Source organism: Canis lupus, chromosome 15 (assembly GCF_048164855.1).
Source record: "Canis lupus baileyi chromosome 15, mCanLup2.hap1, whole genome shotgun sequence".
Classification (NCBI taxonomy): domain Eukaryota; kingdom Metazoa; phylum Chordata; class Mammalia; order Carnivora; family Canidae; genus Canis; species Canis lupus.
The window spans coordinates 7,308,586-7,331,563 of NC_132852.1; the positions used below are offsets into that span (position 1 = coordinate 7,308,586).

General features: G+C 39.2%; 1 protein-coding gene across 3 annotated transcripts; it reads left to right on the plus strand.

The window, feature by feature from the left end:
* The first annotated feature begins 321 nt into the window (after positions 1–321).
* On the plus strand, positions 322–14,870 carry LOC140604603 (beta-defensin 109-like). 3 transcript variants are annotated; one of them, XM_072775842.1, is made up of 3 exons: positions 342–463; positions 4,969–5,107; positions 14,529–14,870. In XM_072775842.1, the coding sequence occupies exons 2-3, from the start codon at positions 5,038–5,040 to the stop codon at positions 14,732–14,734; spliced, it is 276 nt and encodes a 91-aa protein (XP_072631943.1). In that variant the 5' UTR covers positions 342–463; positions 4,969–5,037; the 3' UTR covers positions 14,735–14,870. The 3 variants fall into 3 exon arrangements, with proteins under 3 accessions (XP_072631941.1, XP_072631943.1, XP_072631942.1); XM_072775840.1 differs by lacking the exon at positions 4,969–5,107 and having other exon boundaries at positions 322–463; XM_072775841.1 differs by lacking the exon at positions 342–463 and having other exon boundaries at positions 4,853–5,107.
* The last annotated feature ends 8,108 nt before the right edge of the window (positions 14,871–22,978 follow it).

The following is a 22,978-nucleotide window of genomic DNA, read 5'->3' on the forward strand; positions in this document are numbered from 1 at the left end:
GCACCCACTTAGCTGTCCATATCCTATGATCTGATTGTGATCAATCTGGTGTAGCCCTGGTTTTTACTCTGCTGCCTGATGCACAATAGATACATAATGTATGAACACGATTATACATGTGTGTGCACATGGAGAATAGTAGAGAACACAACCCGGTAAGGATGTCCTGAGTCTTGAAAATGGACAGCATTACCTTCTGCTTTGTCATCCATGAGTTACCATGGCCTTTGTGTACTTTGGCCCTGGAGATTTCCTGTGGGAGACTGAGTTATTCCCTTTTTGTTAAGCTCTACTAACCAAGAACAAACCACAGGCCCAGGAGCATCATAAATAGCCATGGACCTGCCATACTTAGAAACCCAGGCTCCAAGCATGTCGATGCCTTTTTTCTTCACTGACCATTCAGCCATGAGGCTCCATGTGCTTTTCTTCATGCTCCTCTTTCTGACCCTCTTATCACCAGGTAAGGTGGTGGCTGATTGCCAGAGTCTGCCATCTGGATGTCTTTCTGGCAGGTCAGACAAGACCCTGGATTCATAAGCCTGATACCAACAACCACACTAGGATTATAACAGGGTAAAATAGGAAAGAGAACATTCCTTTGCCATTATACCCACTGCCTGATGCAATCTCATTCTGCTTTATCCTTACTTTGTGCCTTGGGATGCCCTGGTAAGTCATGACAATTGACTTGTAGATAGGAAAATCTGAAGGGGTTGGATTGCAAGGGCATCTACCGCTGTATCTACTCACCAGGTCAGAGGAAGAGATGGGTGGAGTCCCACTGACAGGAACTATGCTAAGGGCACATCTTGGGGAATCTGTCATATAAATATTTGGCTCCCAAAGGAATTTAGAAGCCAGTATTGAATAATAATACACAGCTCTCATTATGGGAGAGGTTATGTCAATAGTTGTATAAGTAGGTTATCATATGCCTTTTTTTCACCCAAAATAGACACTGTGGGAAAGTAAGAAAATGGAACACTGTTATAACTGTATCCCAACAGCAGGCATAAGTTAGAATTGTCTCAGCCAAACTGGCCATAGAATCACTCTGCACAAATGGCATAAACATGGAATAAGGTTTCAGAAGGAGGGTTACAGTCCCCAGGAAAGGGTTATTGAGAAGACCAAGTGCTGCTCCATATTCTAGGAAGTGATTCTTATGACAAATAACAATCACACTGAATAGGTATCAAAGCATAAATATAGCCTCAAATAATGAAGCAAGTAGGAGGAACAAATGCTTTGGAATATTCAAGAGCTATGTAGGAAGAAAATGGTTGAGCCAGGAAATGGAGACAATAACATAAAAGGTGATGCTCTGTGATCATAAACCCTTAGTGCTAAGATGGTCATTAAAAGTTATCAGATTTGGGGTCCCAGAATGGCTCTGTCAGTTAGCATCTGACTCTTGATTTGGTCTCAGGCCATGATCTCAGGATTATGAGATCAAGCCTCAAGTTGGGCTTTGCACTGGGCACAGAGCCTGCTTGAGATTTTTCTCTCCCTCCCTCACTGTCTCTCTCTTAAAAAAAAAGTTATCAGGTTCAGAGGCACCTGAGTGGCTCAGTTGGTTAAGTATCTGACTCTTGATCTCAGCTCAGGTCTTGATCTGAGAGTCATGAGGTTAAGCCCCAAGTTGGGCTGTACTCTGAGCATGCAGCCTACTAACTAACTAACTAACTAACTAACTAACTAACTAACTAACTAGCTAAAATAAATAAATAAATAGATAGATAAATAAATAATAAATAAATATCAGGTTCAAATTCATTATTTTCATATGAGATGACTGAGGTCTGTAGAAGTACTTCACAATTCTTCAATTTAAGGATTCATACATGCATCTGAAAATAATATGTCAGGGTTGCAGAGTTTGATAATCAGCTATGCAGAAAGAGTTGAAATGGTTCGTAGGTAACACAGGAGGAGCTAGCATCATTTGGACCAAGCATGTCGTGAAAACACATATTAGATGAAATAATATTTTTTTAATTTTTTAAGATTATTTATTTATTGGTTCATGATAGACACAGACAGAGAGAGAAAGAGAGGCAGAGACACAGGCAGAGAGAGAAGCAGGCCCCATGCCGGGAGCCCGACGCAGGACTTGATCCCAGGACTCCAGGATCGCTCCCTGGGCCAGAGGCAGACGTCAAACCGCTGAGCCACCCAGGGATCCCCTAGATGAAATAATCTTTATGTTTGCACTTGGAGATATTTTCTTTTGGCATTAAAGGAGGATTTGTTTAGAACATTCTCACTGCCAGACACTGTTCTAAATGTCATATTGGGTAGGAAGGTATCAATTACGACTATGTTATCCACCGACTGACTATCCATTATGACTAAAATAGAGTAGTATTTCCTGGTTTAATGGAGCTTCCAATATTAACCTTCCATGTTGTTTGCATGCTGTTATTTTTATCTTCTGCTAAATTTTTTGACAACTTTAAAAACAGGGTGAATCAGGAAGAGTGCATTCGTTTCCTCATGATGCAAGCAGCCCATCAGGCAGACTTACTTGGAGTTCTTCAACCTATAAGCCTCTAACCAGGAAGGAGCTCTGAGACTCCTTCTTGCTCTTCCTCCCCTAGTGGTCTCAGCTCTCCCACCTATTCCTTTTCTTTGCTTCCATATCCTCTTTCACTTTCATCTCTCCTTCTAAGTCCTCTATGGGAAAGACTGTCATTTTGTGGTTTTGCCCCTAACTTCTCAATCTCCAAATATCTCTTGATTCATTTCAATAAAGTTAGTAGTCTGTCATCTTATTTCCAACATATACCATCTTCCAGGCACTTTTCTGAACTTTAGGCCTAAAAAGCAAGTAAGCCATATTACTACGCAAAAGGATCTGAAACTTTTATGGGAGGCAACAAATATAGAACTGAACGATTATATCAAAATAAGTGAAAAGTTAAAGTATGGATGTTTGGGAACATGGTGTTACAGAGGAAGAGAGCAAATACTTTCTACGAGATTAGTCAAAGTACAAAAAAGCCCATATAACACTGATTTATAAAAGATGTCATGATTGTATCTGCTTATAAATGAAAGTTGATTTGCTAGGTGAATCAGAGGACTGGAGGGGGCTTCAGACACATAAATGGACATGAATAAAGCCACCAAGTTGTGACAGGCATGGTGTATTACAGGTCCAGCATGCAGAGATGTTGAGGTGAGGTGATTGTGCCTGAGGGCTGGCAGAGAGAATCAGAGGCAGCCCACAGAGGGTCCTAAGGGCACATGCTGTGGGAGGAGGAGCTTGTCATGTACTGGTTGGCTCTGAAAATTGAATGAACAGACTCATTTGCTTTAGAAACACCTCTTTAAGTAATGAAGATGGACAGGAAGGGATGGCCTGAAGGGAATGATCATGGGACTTTACCTGCAAGAGAGTACAACTAAGCAATTACTTTGAGTGAAGAGAGGGCCGCATGAAGGGAACATGTAAGAGCTATAACTGATTATAGTTAATGAATAAATGAATGCACTGGAATGATAATTCTTGGGTTCCTGAATAAAGTCAAAGGACATTAACCCAGAAAGAAAATACACTAAGGAGAATGTTTGTTTTTTTATGTTTCTTCATTTTTGAGATTTCAGACAAAGACAAAATTAGGGCCAATTTCAACATCTTGAGTTTTAGGAACCTATGCATCTTTCAGGTGGAAATGTGTAACTTTGAAAATATGGACCTGGTATTCAGATGAAAACTGGCTGCAGGAGTCATATCATTGCTCAGTAATAAGTGTCTAAATTTTAAAGAGTACCTGGAAAAACTTAGGGGAAGCCAGTAGTATGAAAAGAGAAGACAGAATAGAGAAGATGAGAAAATGAAAGTAAGGAGGTGAAAGGATAAGAGGGAATTGGAGAAGAAAAAGGAAGAGAATACCATTGACAGAATCAGGAAAAACGCCACACATACTGAGCAAATGCAGAAAAGTTGCTAGGAGTCTGTCAGTGAATTAAGAAAAACATTGAGCTGATGAGCATCAAACCAAATTAACTAACAGTAGCAAGATTCAAGAAATCACATGTTACACAAAGATCTGGTAAAGTTGGAACTAAAATAAGGTCATAGGGTTATTTTACAAGTTGTCTCCCAGCTTTATTGAGGTATACAAATCAAAGTTTTGTATATTTAAGGTGTACAACATGAAGATTTGATTTATGTATAAATTTGCAATAACATGGAGGAACCTGAGGACATGATGCCAAATGATATGTCACAGAGGAATGCTGCATGAGCTCATTTATATGAGCTCATATAATCTATATGAGTATAACTGTTTATAATCTAAATAGTTAAACTTATAGGAGCATTGAGTAGAATGGTGGTCACCAAGAGCTGGGGGATGAAGGAAATGGGGAGGTCATAAGTTTTCATGGAAATAGACTTATGTGGAATCTGGACTGCTTCTACCATTTTTACTGCCCACAGCCATTAGTCCCCTACCTGTGACAGTGTGCCAGTTCTGGAGTCCTTGTGGCAACCCAAAGACCATTATTTTGAGTGCTTAGTTTATCAGTAAGAAAATAAACTCTTATTTAGGAGAAAATGTTCACACTAGCTCAATCAGTAATGAACTATGTAGTGTCTGGTCAAACATACAAGCCCAAAAAATAATTCATAGCAGAAAGAGAGTGTGGATAGTTTTTCTATGTATTTATATTATTGCACATGAAGCTAACAAGAGTTGTGACCCATCTTGTGATTCTCCAGTCCTTTAGAGAGAGTATCTATAAAACTAAAGAAGAAATTGAAGATAGCCTGGAAACTGAGGATAGCACGTTCTTCTTTTTTTTTTTTTTTTTTTTTTTTTTTTTTTTTTTTTTTTAGCACGTTCTTCTAAGAATAAATATATGACCTTTTGGTGGTGCCTGAGAGACTATAAGACATACATTCTAATGAAAGGAGCCTGTGAGAGAACTTTCAGCATTTCCACCATTTTTGCTTAGAAATCATCCAAAGCAACATGAGTGAGAAAATGAATTGAAATTAGCATCGTCAAGTAAACTAGGATATAGATGGCATGTGAAAAAAAGAGGCGCATGACACCACATGTCAGGAGGTTCCAGCAAAGAACACTTCTAGAAGGTAAGGGGCACACCCTAAGAACAAACTTGAAAATATTCCTTTGCAAAACAAGAACAGAATTCATGGGTGATTAGTGGGAGGATCCCAGGGGTCAGTAGTGGACTTACAAACAGATAATTCAAACTTAACCAAGAGTGGTGTAAAACAACTTACATATGCAACACATAATCTATAGGTGAATCTGAAGGGGAAAAGAGACATTATATTGTGAATAGCCATATATCTACTTAACTCCATGGTTTGAATAAAAGTAAGAGTTAACATAATTAATACAAGATAGTGGTTATTAAAGACAAATCCTGGCACATACCCTACACAAAGTTTTTAGTCCAAGAAAAACTCATCTCATTCAAAAGCAGGAGTAATGAAAAGTTAACGGTACTGGAATCCAAACAAATGTTTTTTAGATCATGAAAGGTGAACAGGCAACAAAAATTTTAAATTCCTAGACCCAGCAATCCATTCCAATGGGACTATATCCTATAGATATACTTTATGTATATGCCAAGTAGCACGTGTATGTTGAATCATCATAGCTTTATCTGTAAAAACAAAAGATTGGAGATTACCTAACTGATTTCCATCAATCAAAGCACATTTAAATAAGTCATGGCTTGTCTATATATTAAGATGTTCTGAATAAATAAAGTAGAATGACAAATCAATAAGACAAGAAAATGAATGAGGTAGAGTAACTGGAAATGAAAAGCATTTGGCTATTCTTTGCAGTTGATACAACAATAATGACACACTTAACTATCATAATGATAATGGAAATTTCATCTTTTTCTGTTTGCTGGCTATTATAAAAAATCTTACTATAAAACTCCTCTCATGTATGTCTTGGTTTCCAACTTAGGGATAGAATGGAGTCTTACAATATGAATCTTCAGCTTTACTAGGTGAAAATACAATCTTCTCATATTTGGATGAACCAATTTAGAAACCCATCAAGTATTTGAAAGTGGTAGAAATGAGAGAGGGAGACAAACCATAAGAGACTCTTAACTCTGGGGAACTGAGAGTTGCTGGAGGAGAGATAGGTGGGGGAATAAGGTAAATTGGTGATGGGCATTAAGGAGGGCATGTGATGTGATGAACACGGGGTATTATACACAACTGATAAGTGATTGAACACTACATCTGAAACTAATAATGTACTATATGTTGGTGAATTGAACTTAAAGTTAAAAAAATAATTGGACTAGACATTAAGCAGCTAACCACCATCTTATTTCTTTTGTTGATAAATATTGTAATATAAATATAGCATGAGTGTATTTGATTAATAAACCCAGGTAGAAAAAAAGAAAGTGGTAGGGATTAAAAATAGATGTAGAATTAAAATACTTAACAATAAAAGTAAATAATTGGGAGGAGTGAAATGATGATGACAAAAATGTAAAGTCATTATATTATATAAGAGTAAATATTTTGATTAATTTTAGGTTTGCTATATTAAGAACATATGTTTTAATTCTATGAGAACTACGACAAGAATGGGAACAAAGGTTTAATTTCCTAACTAATCGAAAAAAATGAAATGATTAAAATAATCCAATAGAAAAGAGGAATTGAGAGAGAGAAAAGGAATAGTGACTAGGCAAACAGAAAACAAAGTACGATGGTAAAATTAAACTCAAATACATTAGTGAAGACATTAACATGCAAATAGATTAATTTTCTACTTCAAGTCAAAGATGGTCAGCACTTATTTTAAAACTCAGACAACTAAACTCAACTATATGGTACCAAGAAACCCACAAAAATCAAAACCAAAACCAAGACCAAAAAACAACCAACCCACACAAAATGAAACCATTCAGAAAGGTTAGAAGGAAAAGGAGGGTGTTGTAGACTAACCAGTGTCCCTACAATCCCAAGCCTCGGACCTCAGAATGTGACCATATTTGGAGACTGGGGTTTCACAGTGGTGATTAAGTTAAATGAAGTAATTAGGGTGGGACCTAACTCAATATGGCTGGTGTCCTTATAAGAGGAGGAAATTTGGACACAGACACATAGGAGGGAACACAGTGTGAAGACACAATAAGGAGATGGCCATCTGCAAACCAAAGAGGTGGAACTGATCTTGTCTCAGGTCTCTCACAAAGAATCTTAATGCACTGCATCCAACTACAGAATACAAAATTTTAAGCACAGCCAAAGCATTTCTAAAAATCGCCATATACTCAGTCATAAAGCAGCAGAGGGTGGGAAGAAGCTGAGAAAGTCCACTCTTCCTCCAGTCATGGGTGCATAAGTAGAGAGGCCACTAATGGAATCTGATGCACAAAAGGGTCGGGGAGCCGAGGGACACTCTGTAGACACTGTGGCTTTCAGTGAGTGTGGAGCAGCCGCCAGCTGAGGCTGGACGTGGACTGGAGCCCCCGGGAGACCCCTCTCCTAAGGTCAGAAGAACCCAGAGAGGCTCCATAGAGCTCCAGCCGTGGCTTATTGTGAAAGGGGAAAACCGTATGTCAAGGCAAGTTTTTCCTGTTTTCTTCTAGGAATTTTACAGCTTTGGGTCTTACACTGAAGTCTTTAATCTATTTTGAGTTAATTACATATCACATATGTATATATATATAATGTCATCTGCAAATAGAGACAATTTTACGTCTTCATTTTCAGTTTGGACACCTTTGATTTTTTTTTTTTTTTTTTTTTTGCCTGGTTGCTCTAGCTGGGATTCCATACTGTGATGAATAAAAGTAGTGACAATGGAAATGCTTGCTTTTTTTCTGATCTAGAGGGAAAGACTTTATTTATTTATTTTTTTAAAAAAGATTTATTTATTTATTTATGATAGAGACTGAGAAAGAGAGAGAGAGGCAGAGACACAGGAGGAGGGAGAAGCAGGCTCTACGCCGGGAGCCCAACACGGAACTCGATCCGGGGACTCCAGGATCATGCCCTGGGCCAAAGGCAGACGCTAAACCACTGAGCCACCCAGGGATCCCCAGGGAAAGATTTTAAATTCTGCCACTGAATATGTTGTTGGCCATGGGTTTGTCATATTTGGCCTTTATTACGTTCAGGTACGTTCCTTCTGTACCCAGATTATTGAGTGTCTTACAGGAAACGACATTGAATTTTATCAAATGCTTTTTCTTGATTTATTGAGACAATCAGATGATTTTTATCTTTCATGCTGTATATCACATTTATTGATTTGCGTATGCTGAACCATCCTTGCATCCCAGGGAAAGTCATTCTTCATCATGGCATATGATCCTATTAACATACTGTTAAACTCAGTTTGCAAGTATTCGGTTAAGAATTTTTGTATCTGCATCCAGAGTATCGGCCTATAGTTTCAGCTTCTTGTAGTGTCCTTATCTTTGTTATCAGGGCAATGCTGGCCTTGTCAAATAGTTTGGGAGTGTTCCCTCCTCTTCATTTATGCACGTCCAGCTCCATGAGCAGCTGTGGGTGTTGGTGTGCGCTTCCAGCAGCAGGCACAGCGATGGAGGCCAAAACAGGCATCAGATCAGAGGTGTGCAAGTGCATAGCCCCAGTGTGCAGGCATGGCATGGGGGGTCAGTTGTGGGGGGTCTCCACGGATTTCTTGAACCAGAGAAGCTGCAGAAGCCTGGGCTGGATGCCGTCTAGGTCCCCAGCTCTGGCAGGGGGCAGGGTAGGGGAAGGAGTAGGAAGGGACTCAGATAGCTGGCATCAGGAAGGAGACATCTGCAGGGGTCTGTGGCCGCTGCACTGGCCGCTGGTATTTTTCTACAGCAAAAATTGCTGGGGTCGTGGCAGAGCAGGTCACTGGGGAGGGCAGTTGCCAGCTGCGTGTGGCTGTTGCAGTAACCTCTGCTTTTCTCCTCTGTCCCTAGTCACCTCCCCGCATCACTGCTTTGCCAGTCTGGGAGGGATGAAACCAAAACAGGTCCTTCAGGTGATGCCCCGAAGGCCGGGGAGGCTGCTGGCTAACCCTCTCCCCCTTCCCTTACTGGGGGGCTCTTCCTAGATGGGAACCTCCCTGTGGGCCTGGAGCAGTGCTGGCCTGGAGGATGGGGTGGCACAGGCACACTGAAGCTCTTCTATCCCTTCCTGTGCAATTATTTCAGGCTTTTTGTTGCATCGTGTTGCACTGATGCTTCTTACGTGGACAGCGGAGCTCTTCCAGGATGGCTTTTGCTCCTGGAGAGCTGTCTTATTGTCGATCTTCATGAGGTGGCGGGCGGGGGGGGGGTGCGCAGAAGCTGGGGCCTCCCACATCACCACCATGGTGATGTCACTCCCTCTCCCTTTCCGTAGGGCCCTGTCACTTTGGATTTTAGTTAATTAGGTTTTCTCTGGGAGCTCAGCTCTGTGCTGGGCTTCTAAGTGAACAATCCAGCTTGATCTCTTCATCAGAAAAAGAGCAATTTCTTTTGTAATTTTACATCCTAAATAGAAGTAGAAGTTCACTTCTGTTCTTTCTCAAACCTCATCTGTTGGAGAGTATTACTATCACTATCATCCGTTCCGTGGGATTTATTAGAATTCCACTCTCACTCTGAGGCCACCTTCTTTCTGTGTTAAATTCTTCCTTCATGGTGCATGTTTTTTAGAATTTCCCTTGCTTTAGATATCTTGGTGATAAATCATGTCAGTCTTTATCTGTCAATTTGTAAATGTTATCCTTATTCTGGAAAGAAAGTGTTACTAAGTACACAATTCTACACCAGCGATAATTTTCTCTCACAGGCCATTCTTTTCTGACTTTCATGTTGCTGCTATTTATAATTATTTCTTTTTTAAATTTTTATTTCTAAATTTGTTATTACTACTTTTTAATTAGTATTTCGTTTTAAGTTTTTTATCTTTTTTCCAGTGTTTTTGTGATCTAGCCTTTGTTTTGTTTTATAACTTAATGTGAATTTCTTTACTATCATCTTTTATCTTCAATCTGTGCATGTGTACTTTTCTATCGTTTCTGGAGAATCTCTTTAAGCACTACCTCCTCTCTTTCCTTTCCTGTCCAGGGATTTGAATTAAAGAAATGTGAGATGCTGCATCTCAGTGCTAAGTTCTGAGTAAATAACTTTTTTTTTCTGAGTAAATAACTTAGATATATCTCCTCATTAACTAATTCTCTTGTCTAATAATTGGTCATTAATACCTTCCTTTTTTTCAAGAACTTTTTGTCATGTTTAGAAGTTTCTATTTTTCAAACCTGCCCACTTATTCTATTATCTATATTGTTTTATTGTTGCTTGTACAACTTTATGATAATAGGTTTTATTTCCTTGAATAATTTGATACATATATGTTTAACTATTTGTCACATTGGCAATGCCAATATCTTTAGTCTTTGAGGGTCCAGATATGTTATTTCATTAACTTTTGCTCATGGTACCTTATCGTTCTGATCATTTGTCACAGTGATGCTATGGCTTATCCTTAGTCAACCTGTATCTTATGGGTCTAAATTGAGAATACGTCTCTGTTACCATCCAAAGCTACCACTGTGAACTCTCCGCCATGTTTACTTCAGTCCCCTACCCAGCCGGCCGCCCAATGCAGAAGGCCCCCTGCCCAAGCTTCAGTTCACAGACCTGTCCTTGAAGGAGTGAGTATTTTAGAAAACTGCCCTCCCACTTTCAAGAATAGCAATGTTTCATAGCTGTTCTCTATGATCCATTTGTTCTCAAGTGGCAGTCACTTGAGAGTACCAAACTTGCATTTGTGGCCAAAAGCCTAAATCATCCTTCCAATCTCATCATATTTGTTTTGTATCTTATGGGAATTTCTGTTTCTAATGTACTGATGGTACCCTATGGTTTTGGGCACTCCGACAGATTCTTTGACAATGCTACCTACATAATTTTTTTTTTTTTACCTACGTAATTTGTTTTTTTGTTTTGTTTTGTTTTGTTTTGTTTTGTTTTTCATAAACTGTTGGGATTTTATTTTATTTATTTTTATTTTTTATTTTTTTTAATAAATTAATTTTGTATTGGTGTTCAATTTACCAACATACAGAATAATACCCAGTGCTCATTCTGTCAAGTGTCCCCCTCAGTGCCCATCACCCACTCACCCCCACCCTCCACCCTCCTCCCCTTCCACCCCACCTAGTTCACTTCCCAGAGTCAGGAGTCTTTATGTTCTGTCTCCCTTTCTGATATTTCCCACACATTTCTTCACCCTTCCCTTATATTCCCTTTCACTATTATTTATATTCCCCAAATGAATGAGAACATACACTGTCCTTCTCTGATTTTACTTCACTCAGCATAATACCCTCCAGTTCATCCATATTGAAGCAAATGGTGGGTATTTGTCATTTCTAATGGCTGAGGAATATTCCATTGTATACAAAGACCACATCTTCTTTATCCATTCATCTTTCTTTTTTTTTTTTAATTTATTTATTTATGATAGTCACAGATTGAGAGAGAGAGGCAGAGACACAGGGAGAGGGAGAAGCAGGCTCCATGCTCCAAGATTGTGCCCTGAGCCAAAGGCAGGCGCTAAACTGCTGCGCCACCCAGGGATCCCTATCCATTCATCTTTCGATGGACACCGAGGCTCCTTCCACAGTGTGGCTATCGTGGCCATTGCTGCTAGAAACATCGGGGTGCAGGTGTCCCAGTGTTTCATTGCATCTGTATCTTTGGGGTAAATCCCCAGCAGTGCAATTGCTGGGTCGTAGGGCAGGTCTATTTATAACTCTTTGAGGAACCTCCACACAGTTTTCCAGAGTGGCTGCATCAGTTCACATTCCCACCAACAGTGCAGGAGGGTTCCCCTTTCTCCACATCCTCTCCAACATTTGTGGTTTCCTGCCTTGTTAATTTTCCCCATTCTCACAATGCCATGAATCATTCACAGCATTGTCCAAAATTTTCAGAACTATATTAATAAAGTATCAACAGTGGACATTCTTCTTTCCTTTCTCATTTTATTTATTTATTTATTTTTAAAGATTTTATTTATTCATGAGAGACACAGAAAGAGAGGCAGAGACACAGGCAGAGGGAGGAGAAGCAGGCTCCATGCAAGGAGCCCAACGTGGGACTCGATCCTGGGAATCCAGGATCATGCCCTGAGCCAAAGGCAGACATTCAACTGCCGAGCCACCCAGGTGTCCCTCCTTTCTCATTTTAATAGGATTAAAGCTAGTGTTTCACTATGAAATGCATTTTGTGTTCAGATGCGTTTTAGTTTGTTTAAGGTAATATTCTTCTCTTCCTATTTTTAAAATAACATTTATCAGAAATCAATGTTGATTTTCTTTTCAGTTATCTCCTTATGAATACATATTTAAATTACTTGATCAACTGAATACATTGCATATGTCATTCTGCTACAGCCAAGAGGAACATTATCACCAAATTTTAATCTAAAAATATTGTCTTACCATTCTTAGCTAGGAATGGCCTTATAAGCAAATATAAATAAAAGTAATGTGATGACTAAAAAATTCTCGGTTGATAGGATCTGTCCATTATTGAGTGGACCTTCAGTTACCTCATAGGTGAGAAATCCTTTGACACCTCTCAATCCCATCTCTCAATACAGAGGTGAGACCAATTGAAACTATTAACTCTCCTCCTCCTTACTCTTTCTTAGTTGTTTTTTTCTACTGGGCAGTCATTTTATTTTGAGGATTGTAATGCCAGGTCATTAGTTCTGCCATTAGAGACTTTCCTATTAAATTAACTTGGCCATAATGTAAGTCATCTGGAGAAAATAATGGTCTGTATATGATGACAAATTTTCAGCTTTTTATTTTTTATTTTTTATTTTTATTTTTTAAATTTAGCTTTCTAGATACAACTAAAAGGATTGTTTAGAATGTCCACAAATTTATTTTTTCTTCTGATACACTCAGTGACTAAGGTACATTGAGTTAGGTTGATCATAACTAGATTCAGAGAGAAAAAGAATAACTTTTTCTTATTCTGAGCTGATTGAAACATAAAGAAATGGATTTATGTGTCTATAGAATAGACTAGTCCCACAGCTAGTATCCACATGATCTATTTTCCTGAGATTTCATCCTAAACAGACAGGAAGAAAGAAGGGGGTGAGAAAGGTAAAAAACAACAGTGTAAAAGAATAATGAGCATATAGAGTCTTAAGGGAGCTGAAGTAAGAGGACTGCAGCTTTAGGTAGAGGAAACTGCAAGCCCCCTATGGTCTGTGAGCGACACATGATCTTCATTCCATCTTACCTCATCTCATTTCTTACCAAACTTCCATAATTTCCATCTCATTTCTTACCAAACTTTCCATAATTCTCAGCCTAAACAGGTCTTTCTGTTATTCCAATACACTAAGCAAGAGACCTTGCTCTTGCTGTTTTCTATGCCTCTAATACCTTCATGTGAATATTTGCTTATCTTTTCCATGACCGTCATTCAGACCTCAGTTCATCCTTAGAAGTTGCTTCATCCTTAGGAGGCCTCTCTCCGTCCTTTCTATTAACCGCATCTTCCAGACTATATCTGGTCAATGATTGTATTATTATTGTTCTGAAAACCACTTTCTGAAGTTAGCCACTTATTTTTGTATGGTTCAGATTGTATTCCCTGAAGATAAATCCTGTGAGAATAAAAAACATTTCTTCCATTTTCACTGTTCTATTGTTAGTGTAAAGAAAAATGTCTGCTGAATAGAAGGTGCTCAGCAAATATGTGTTGAAGATCCATATAAAGGAGTAAAACAATGAAGAATTCGGTGTCCTTAGAACATAAATGTGAAAGGAAAATGAAATGGGGTCATTTATGTCAAGGGGTTTTAAAATGGAGCCGGGAGGTGATTTAGGACATGGGCCTTATGCACGTCCTCACCTATGGAACCATGAACTTTTGAACTGGGCCAAATTGCAAATATTCCAAGGACTCAGTCTGAACACCTGCAACAATAAGAGATATTGCTTAGTGAGATCCTTAGCAACCAATCAGATTCAGTCAAAATTAGCTTTCTGCCACCAACATCAATCAAAAATTCTTCGTGAAAAATGTTACAGCGCATTCCCTTTATGCTTCAAAAACCTCTGGTTTTTGCTCCCTAATAGGATGCTATCTGCATTGCTACCCAAATCTCTGTACCCCAAATTGCAATTCTTTGATCCCACACAAACACTCTTGCATAATGATGGCCTTTTCACAATTTTATGTTGACATGTATTTTGTCCATCCCATTGTTGTTCCATTTTGACATTTACCAAAGTTCTTTTTGAAGCATAAATTAGCAATGCCAGGAACTTATAAGAAAAGGAGGGAAGAGTTTGTTAACGGTTGGGCTGTTGGGTAAAAAAGGCAGTGAAGGTGATGGAACAATTGAATAGATCCTTTGTCTGGCTTCTCTTCTTCACATGGAAATCCTCATAGAGAACTCCGGGTTTCACACTTAACAGTGTTTAGGGTCCTACACTCCCTCATAAACTAATTCTTTCACTGCCTCTCTTCTTCTGCAGTAAGAAGTGGTTTGGCTTCTGGTGAAAACCATTGTTTAAATCTGTCTGGCGTTTGCAGAAGAGACATCTGCAAAATGACAGAGGATCAGATTGGTGCCTGCAAAAGAAGATGGGTATGCTGTAGAGCATGGTGGATTCTTATACCAATTCCAACACCACTTATCTACTCAGATTATCAAGAACCCCTTAAGCCTAAATTGAAATGAAATTAGGAAAAGCATCAAAAGGAAAGTTCTTTGCCTCCAAAATCATTGGAATATACATATTAAACACTCTCTGCTTCATTACCAATTCCTATTACCCCTTGTCAATAAAAATAAATAAATATGGATTTCAAATCTCCAGACACTACTTCTTTGTGACTCATCTTCAGATTCGAACAATCTCTTGAAAAGTGAAAAGCTCAAAAAAATAAATAAAATAAGTAAATAAATAAATAAATAAAAGCAAAAAGCTCATTTATGTAACAAAAAGTGTTTTTTTTTAATTTGTCACCAAAAGACCAAAAAGATTAACAAAAAAGTTGCAAATGAACATATAGTTATACAAAACATAGTTAAATAGAGACACGGTACAAAGGAAATGCAAAATATAGGGAAATACAAAAAACATCAGGGGTGAGGAGAGCTGTAGGTTGGGAAAAGGGAGAAAATTGGAACAGAGCAGGAGGAAATCATTTGGGATAAAACATAATGATTTTCACTGTATGGCAGATAATTGGAAGGAGATGAAGACAAGAAAGGAAAGAGAATGGAAGCTTGAAGATCAACAGAAATGTATATTATGTAATCTGAAAAGTAAAGCCTCAGCGAACAAGGAGATTTCTATATTTCCCTCCGACGAAGAAACACTGTGATCATTCAGAGATTCTCAAGCTTTTACTCCATGAGACAAATAACTCCCCTCCATAGGACCATTTTACTGTAAAAATGTAGTGGCCTCTAGCAAGAGCATGCTGTCAATCTCCCTCTCTAAACAGACTTTCTGCTGTTTGACTCCTGACTGTAAGTTTGCTTTCTCTCCAGTGCCATGAGGACTCACGCTCCTGTCTGGAGTGTCGCAACTCAACCACATGCCTCCAAGTAGACTCTCAGAAAGAGTCTTTCACTCATGTAGAGAATTTTGATGATTAAAGAGATGTGGTTTGGTAGTGAGGACTCATCTTCTTTCTTCTATAATGCAGTATTTATTAAGTCTTTTTGGTTTTGCTCTTAATTCTCAGAGCATGGACATTTTCCACAATAATTTGGTAGAGTCTTGACTCATGTTAGGCCCACGTTAACCTTAAAATGTTGTCAATGTACTGCGGGTCTTGAACGGAGTGCGCAGACAGTGGAAGTTCATGATGGTTTTCCTTTCCATTTCTTCCTCCTTCCTTCCTCTCCACTATCTGGGAATAAACTGAATAAGCACCACACCTGAGTTGCATTTCTTTTTTTTTTTTTTTTTTAGATTTTTATTTATTTATGATAGTCACAGAGAGAGAAAGAGAGACAGGCAGAGACATAGGCAGAGGGAGAAGCAGGCTCCATGCACCGGGAGCCCGATGTGGGATTCGATCCCGGGTCTCCAGGATCACGCCCTGGGCCAAAGGCAGGCGCCAAACCGCCGCACCACCCAGGATCCCCCTGAGTTGCATTTCTTTTACCAAAAATGTGCCTTTTGGGGATTGATACGATTAGCTGAGCCTCTTCACCAAGTCAATATAACCCTTTATTACTTATCCATACTCGGACCCCACAAAATTGGGTGCACAATATTTGTTCCTCAACTAGACTAACTTCCTGGAGTGTTTCTGGGACTAAGAATTCAGAAGAGACCATTAAATCTGGCTTATTCCATTTAAAGGAGCCCACATCCATTATCTAGAATTTGGAATTGGTGTGCCAATGATGACCCAAACTGCTTGTTTTCCTGATTTATCCTAGAACCATCATTATGTCTCATATAACTAAGGGAAAAACCTGAGAGACTATATCCTAACGAGATGGAATCATAGTTTTGGGGGGAGGAGGATTACCAAAGAAAGACAAAACCTTTAAAGATATAACAGTAAGATTTCACAACCTTAAAAGGGAAAAAGGCTTTGGCTGTATCACAGCCACCATCAAAGAGAAATGAGCAGACTGTAGTCCAGAGGGAAAGCAACCTGGTGGTGGGTTCCAGAAAACTGCTGGACACACTGATGTGTTCTGCTCTCTTTTTATCATGTTCTCTTTTACTGACTCCAGAATAATCTCCTTACTCATGAGTATCTCCCTATAAATGCCTTTTAATTATTCGTGTACAGTAATAACATCTTCTGTCTCTTGGCATATTTAAACCATTTTAACCCAAACACACTTCTGATATTTAATGTACACCAGGCCTTAACACCCTAAGTCTTTCTGATTGTTGGATGTGCCACACTTAGTTTAGTTAAGACAATATGTTGACAAACTTCCACGAGACAGAGAGAGTGTAGGTGTGTTGCGTGTTTCCACTTACATTCAGGCTCTCAATTTTGGCCTAGGAATATCTGAACTACAGGGGATCGTTATAAACGACAGCAGAATAGGAGGTCCCAGATATTGTATTTTCACAGAAACGCTGATTGAACCACCAGCCATTGGTGAAGATACCTTTCTGAGAGCTCTGGAGTCTCAGTGAGAGATTGTAGCATGCCACAGTTGTACAAAATCCGACAACAGCCATATGGAAAAGGGTAAGATGAGCTCCACGCCAACCTGTCAGCTATCACTGCAAGGTGGCAGAGCTCAGCACGGAGAGAGATGCCCTCAGGCTGCGATGCTCCCCTTGCTTTGGGGGCACTATGTGAGAGACCCATTTCTGTCTCAACTCACCCAGAATGCTGAGTGGATCTGCACATCATCACGGGGCAGATGAGAAGTAAGAGAAGTTGCAGGACTCACAGCCACCAACACACAGATCTTAATGACCAGTCTGCGGACCCTACTATCCAGGCCATTCATGAATCCCAACAACCAATGTGAGTGCTCTCACTGATGATCCCCTGTGTTCTCCCTGTCCCAGACTTCCTCACCACACCAGCACATGGAACTCAGCAGCTGGTTGGGCCATGTAGCATTGGTAAAAGTGCACGAACTCTGAAACCTCTCCTTTAGTGGAGCTTGTGCCCATCTTCTGGCATGTCAGCACACTGCCCTAAGAAAAGGGATGGATGATTCTCAGCACCTGGCACAACATAGTGTGGTAGGCTCAAGAAAAATCTTTGGTTCCACACTGCTCTGCAGGCCTACTGGGGTATAGGGGGGTCCTACCTTCCAGACACGCTAAGGCAGGGGTTGGACTTCCAAGGCTCTAAGCATCCCTACCCCCAACATCTTTGGGTGTCCTCACCATTATGCCTCTGCTGGGCACAGCCCATGCCAGGGCACCCATGCATTGGTGTCACATGCCTAGAGCCTCCCTGGGCTATAATTACACACTACTTGCTCTACTGGTCTGGAGTCTTGAGGACAATCATGCCTCTAAGGGTGGCTCTCTGTGGTGGCCCCACAGCTACAGTAATTCTCTGCCTGGGGCCCACAGTTCTCCAGGGCATCTCTGAAATCTAGGTGGAGGCAGTCATGCCCCCACAGCTTTGCTGAGCATAGCACACAGCACACTGATGACTGCTGGAGCTGGAGCTGGGGCTGCACAAGGGCAGGGAGCAGAGCCTGCAAGGTGAAGTGGCACCAGGCAGCAGATGGCTCCTCTTTTGAAATCATTCAAACCCTAGGCTTGTGCACTCTGGGCTGGTGATGGGAGGCACAGCCACTGTGATCTCTGAACTGTCTTCAGGAGTCATTTTTCCACTGGAAAATGGGCCCTGCCTTCAGCAGAGATTTGACTAATCACCCATTTTCTTGACAAATAGCTCCTAGCTTTTGTTGAGGGGGCCCATTCTCAGTAATCTCCTCTGATTTGGCCATAACCTTTGTGTTCTCTCCCAAACAGGCTTTCTCACTCATTTCAAGAGGGTAGGCTGAGAGTTTCTAAATGTTTAGGTTGTGTTTCCTCTATGATTAATAATTCTGTCTTTAAGTCATTTCTCTCTTTTTGCATTTCATGTAAGCCATGAAGAGAAACCAGGCCACCCTTCTACTCTTTGCTTAGATATTCCCTCAGCCAGATATCCAATTTCATGGCTCATAAGTGTTGCCCTCCTCAGAACACCGGGACATGAACACAGTTCCACCACATTCTTTGCCATGTTTTGTAGCAAGGACGGCCTTTCCTTCCTTCTCCATGTTTCTCATCTCTGGCTGAGGCCTCAAAGGATGGCCTTTGCTGTCTGTTTTCACTAACATTCTGTTCAGAATTACTTGTTATTCTCTAAGAAGACTGAGGCTTTCCCTGCACTTCTGCTTTTTTTCCCCCTGAGCTTCCATCTGCATCACCTTTAAGGGTCCTGTTCATGGCAGTGTGGGCTTTTTCAAAACTCCTCCAGCCTGGGACCAGTTCCAAAGTCAGTCCCACATGTTCAGGTGTTTGGCACAGTAGAATCTCCATTTCTTGGTATCCATTTTCTGTCCCAATCTGCTTGGGTTGCTATGACAAAATACCATAGATGGGGTGGCTTATAAATAACAGACATTTACTTCTCACAGTCTGAGAAATAAAAATCCAAGATGTATTTGCCAGAATGGTCAAGCTCTGGTATGATCCTCCCTCTAGACTGCAGACTGTCTATGACTTGCTGTATCCTGACATGACGGAAGGGACAAGCATGCTCTCTGGGGACTGTTGTAATGGCATCAATCCTGTAAGAGCTCATGACCTAACTGCCCTTCAAAGGTCCTATGTCCTAATACCATCACTTGGGTGGGGGGTTAGGATTTCAACATATGAATTTGGAGGGAACACAAACATTCAAAAAAAAAGCAGTATCACTGTCAAATTTCAATGGGCTTTATCTTTGTGGGTCTATTTCTGTGTTCTGTTCTATCCCATTTAATCCATATGTCTATCCTTACATCAGAAGTGCACTGTCCTGATATTACAGATTTATAGTCAGTTTTAAAAATAGACAGTATAAGTCTTTCAATATTCTTTCACTTTTTCAAAGGTTTGACTATTGTATACCTTTGCATTTCAGTAAAAATTTATAATCAGCTTATTAATTTAAACAAAATTGTGCTGGGACTCTTGTTGGCATTATATTGGATATATAGATCAATTTTTGTAGAATTGACATCTGGTCTATAACCAGTCTTTTATTCCATAGACACTGTATGTCCCATCATTCATTTAGGTCTTCTGTAATTCCTTACTTTAATGTTTTGTAGTTTTCGGGATGAAAATTTTGCAGATATGGTTAGATTTACCCCTAATTATTTCATGTTTTTTTTAAACGATTGTAAATTATGGAGGTTTTTTTTTTCCCCAGTTTTCAGTTGTTCATTGCTTACATAGGTAAATACAATTGACTTATATATTGTTTCCTGCAAACTTACTAAATCCACTAATTATTCTAGTAGTTCTTGATGTGCTTCGAGATTTTCTACATAAAAAACATCACCAGGGATGCATGAGTGGCTCAGCGGTTGAGCCTCTGCCTTTGGCTCAGGGCGTCATCTTAGGGTCCTGGGATTGAGTTCCATATCGGGCTTCCCAGAGGGAGCCTGCTTCTCCCTGTGCCTATGTCTCTGCCACTCTCTGTGTGTCTCTCATAATAAATAAATAAAATCTTTTTTTAAAAAAATGACACCATCATCTGTGAATAGAGACAGTTTATCTTAAAAAAAAAAAAAAAAAAAAAAAAAGGATGCCTGGATGGCTCAGTGGTTGAGCATCTGCTTTAGGCTCAGGGCGTGATCCTGGAGTCCCTGGATCTTGTCCCACATCGGGTTCCCTGCAAGGAACCTGCTTCTCCCTCTGCCTGTGTCTCTGCCTCTCTCTCTGTGTCTCTCATGAATAAATAAAATCTTTTTTAAAAGACAGTTTATTTCTTTGTTTCTGCCCGTATAAATGCTTTTTTAAAATTTTTTCTTGCTTTATTACACTGTATAAGACCTCCAGACATAAGACTACTGCTTAAAATTTTTGATAGCTACTGTTAACAGGTTAGTAGATCCTTATTTATTTACTAGTTTGATGAGTTTTCAATCATAAATTGATGTTGATGTTGTCAACTGTTAGTGCTGTATGTGTGGAGATGATCAAATGTTTTCTCTTTTCTCAATCTGTTGATAGGCTGTAATACATTGATTAGTTTTTGAATGTTGTAAAAATCTTGTATTCCTAGAAAATACCTCATTTGGTTATAATATATTGTCTTCTGGATACACAGATGGATTAAATTTGCTAAACATTTTATAAATAACACTGCATTCATGAGAGATAGTATTCTATTTTAAATTTTATTTTCTTGAAAAGACTTAGCCTTATTTTGGATTAATATACAGTTAGCCTCAAAAAACAAACAAACAAACAAACAAACAAAAAACCACCACCAAACACAAAATTAGTTGGTAAGTTTTCTCTTATCTTCTAATTTGTGGAAGATTTTTGCAAAATTGGTATTATTTATTCTTTAAAAGCTTGAAAGAACACACTTAACAATGACACTGTCTGGTCTTGACTTCTCTTCCTTGTAATGCTTTAAATTGCACATTAGATTGCTTTAATAAATATAAGACTGCTTGTGACCTATAACTTCTTAATTAAGCTTTGGTAGTTTGGGTATTTCAAGAAATATGTCTATTTTAAATAAGTTAAAGATCTCCCCCATTATCCAAAAGTAGTGTATTCCTATGAAACCTTTAGTAAGCTGAAATAGCATAAAGAATAACCCCTTGCTTTCGAAAGATCACATTACACTGCTTTTCTCTTATGAAAGTCTTACATTAGAACAGGAATGGCTTTTACTGTAAAAGTGAAAATCCTATCCAGAATTCTTTTGGTTAGTGAGATAGGCACTTGTGTATATAGACTTTAAACTAAAAAAATGGTTTAAAGAGACAAAGAAAATCATTATATAATGATAAATGGGTCAGTTCATTAAAAAGGTATAAAAATTATAAATATTTAAGCATTCAATGTCAGAGCACCAAAATATATACAGTGAGAGCTAACAGAACTAAAAGAAGAAATAAACAGCAAGACAATAAGTTTGGGGCTTTAGTATCCCACTCTTAACAATGGATAGATTATCCATACAGAGAATCAATATGGAAATATTGGATTTGAACAACACTGTAGACTACATGTACCTAACAAACATACATAGAACATTCTATCTGACAACAGCAGGATACACATTCTTCTCAGATGCACTTGGAACATTTACTGACATACTATATGTTAAGCCATAAAATAAGTATTAGTAAATTCAAGAAGGTTGAAAACATGCCAAGTGTCTTCTCTGAACACAGTGGTATAAAACTCAAAATTAGTAATAGGAGGAAAACTGGTGAATACAGAAAATTTAAATGATACTCTCCTGAATAGCAAATGATCAAAGAAGAACTTAAAGGGAAGATTTTTAAAAATCTTGAGAGAAATAAAATGAAAACAACACAAGAAAATTTATGGGGTGTGGTAAAAGCAGTTCTAAGAAGCAATTTCTTACAAATCAAAACCACAATGAGATACCACCTCACACCAGTGAGAATGGGGCAAATTAACAAGGCAGGAAACAACAAATGTTGGAGAGGATGCGGAGAAAAGGGAACCCTCTTACACTGTTGGTGGGAATGTGCACTGGTGCAGCCACTCTGGAAAACTGTGTGGAGGTTCCTCAGAGAGTTAAAAATAGACCTGCCCTACGACCCAGCAATTGCACTATTGGGGATTTACCCCAAAGATACAGATGCAATGAAACGCCGGGACACATGCACCCCGATGTTTCTAGCAGCAATGGCCACGATAGCCAAACTGTGGAAGGAGCCTCGGTGTCCAACGAAAGATGAATGGATAAAGAAGATGTGGTCTATGTATACAATGGAATATTACTCAGCTATTAGAAATGACAAATACCCACCATTTGCTTCAACGTGGATGGAACTGGAGGGTATTATGCTGAGTGAAGTAAGTCAGTCAGAGAAGGACAAACATTATATGTTCTCATTCATGTGGGGAATATAAATAATAGTGAAAGGGAATAGAAGGGAAGGGAGAAGAAATGTGTGGGAAATATCAGGACGGGAGACAGAACATAGACTCCTAACTCTGGGAAACGAACTAGGGGTGGTAGAAGGGGAGAAGGGCGGGGGGTGGGAGTGAATGGGTGACGGGCAGTGGGGGTTATTCTGTATGTTAGTAAATTGAACACCAATAAAAAATAAATTTAAAAAAAGAAGCAATTTCTTAGCAATAAACACCTATAGTAAGAAATAAGAAAGAAACAATCCTACCTTATGCCTCAAGGAACTAAAAAACAACAACAACAACAACAACAACAACAACAACAACAAAAAACCCCACACACTAAGCCCTAAATTAGC

Bases quoted from the DNA above. Each gene is read 5' to 3' on its own strand.
- LOC140604603 (XM_072775840.1), top strand. From the start codon at position 337: ATGGACCTGCCATACTTAGAAACCCAGGCTCCAAGCATGTCGATGCCT. The intron at 464-14,528 runs GTAAGGTGGTGG...CTTCTTCTGCAG, and splicing joins TCTGACCCTCTTATCACCAG to TAAGAAGTGGTTTGGCTTCT.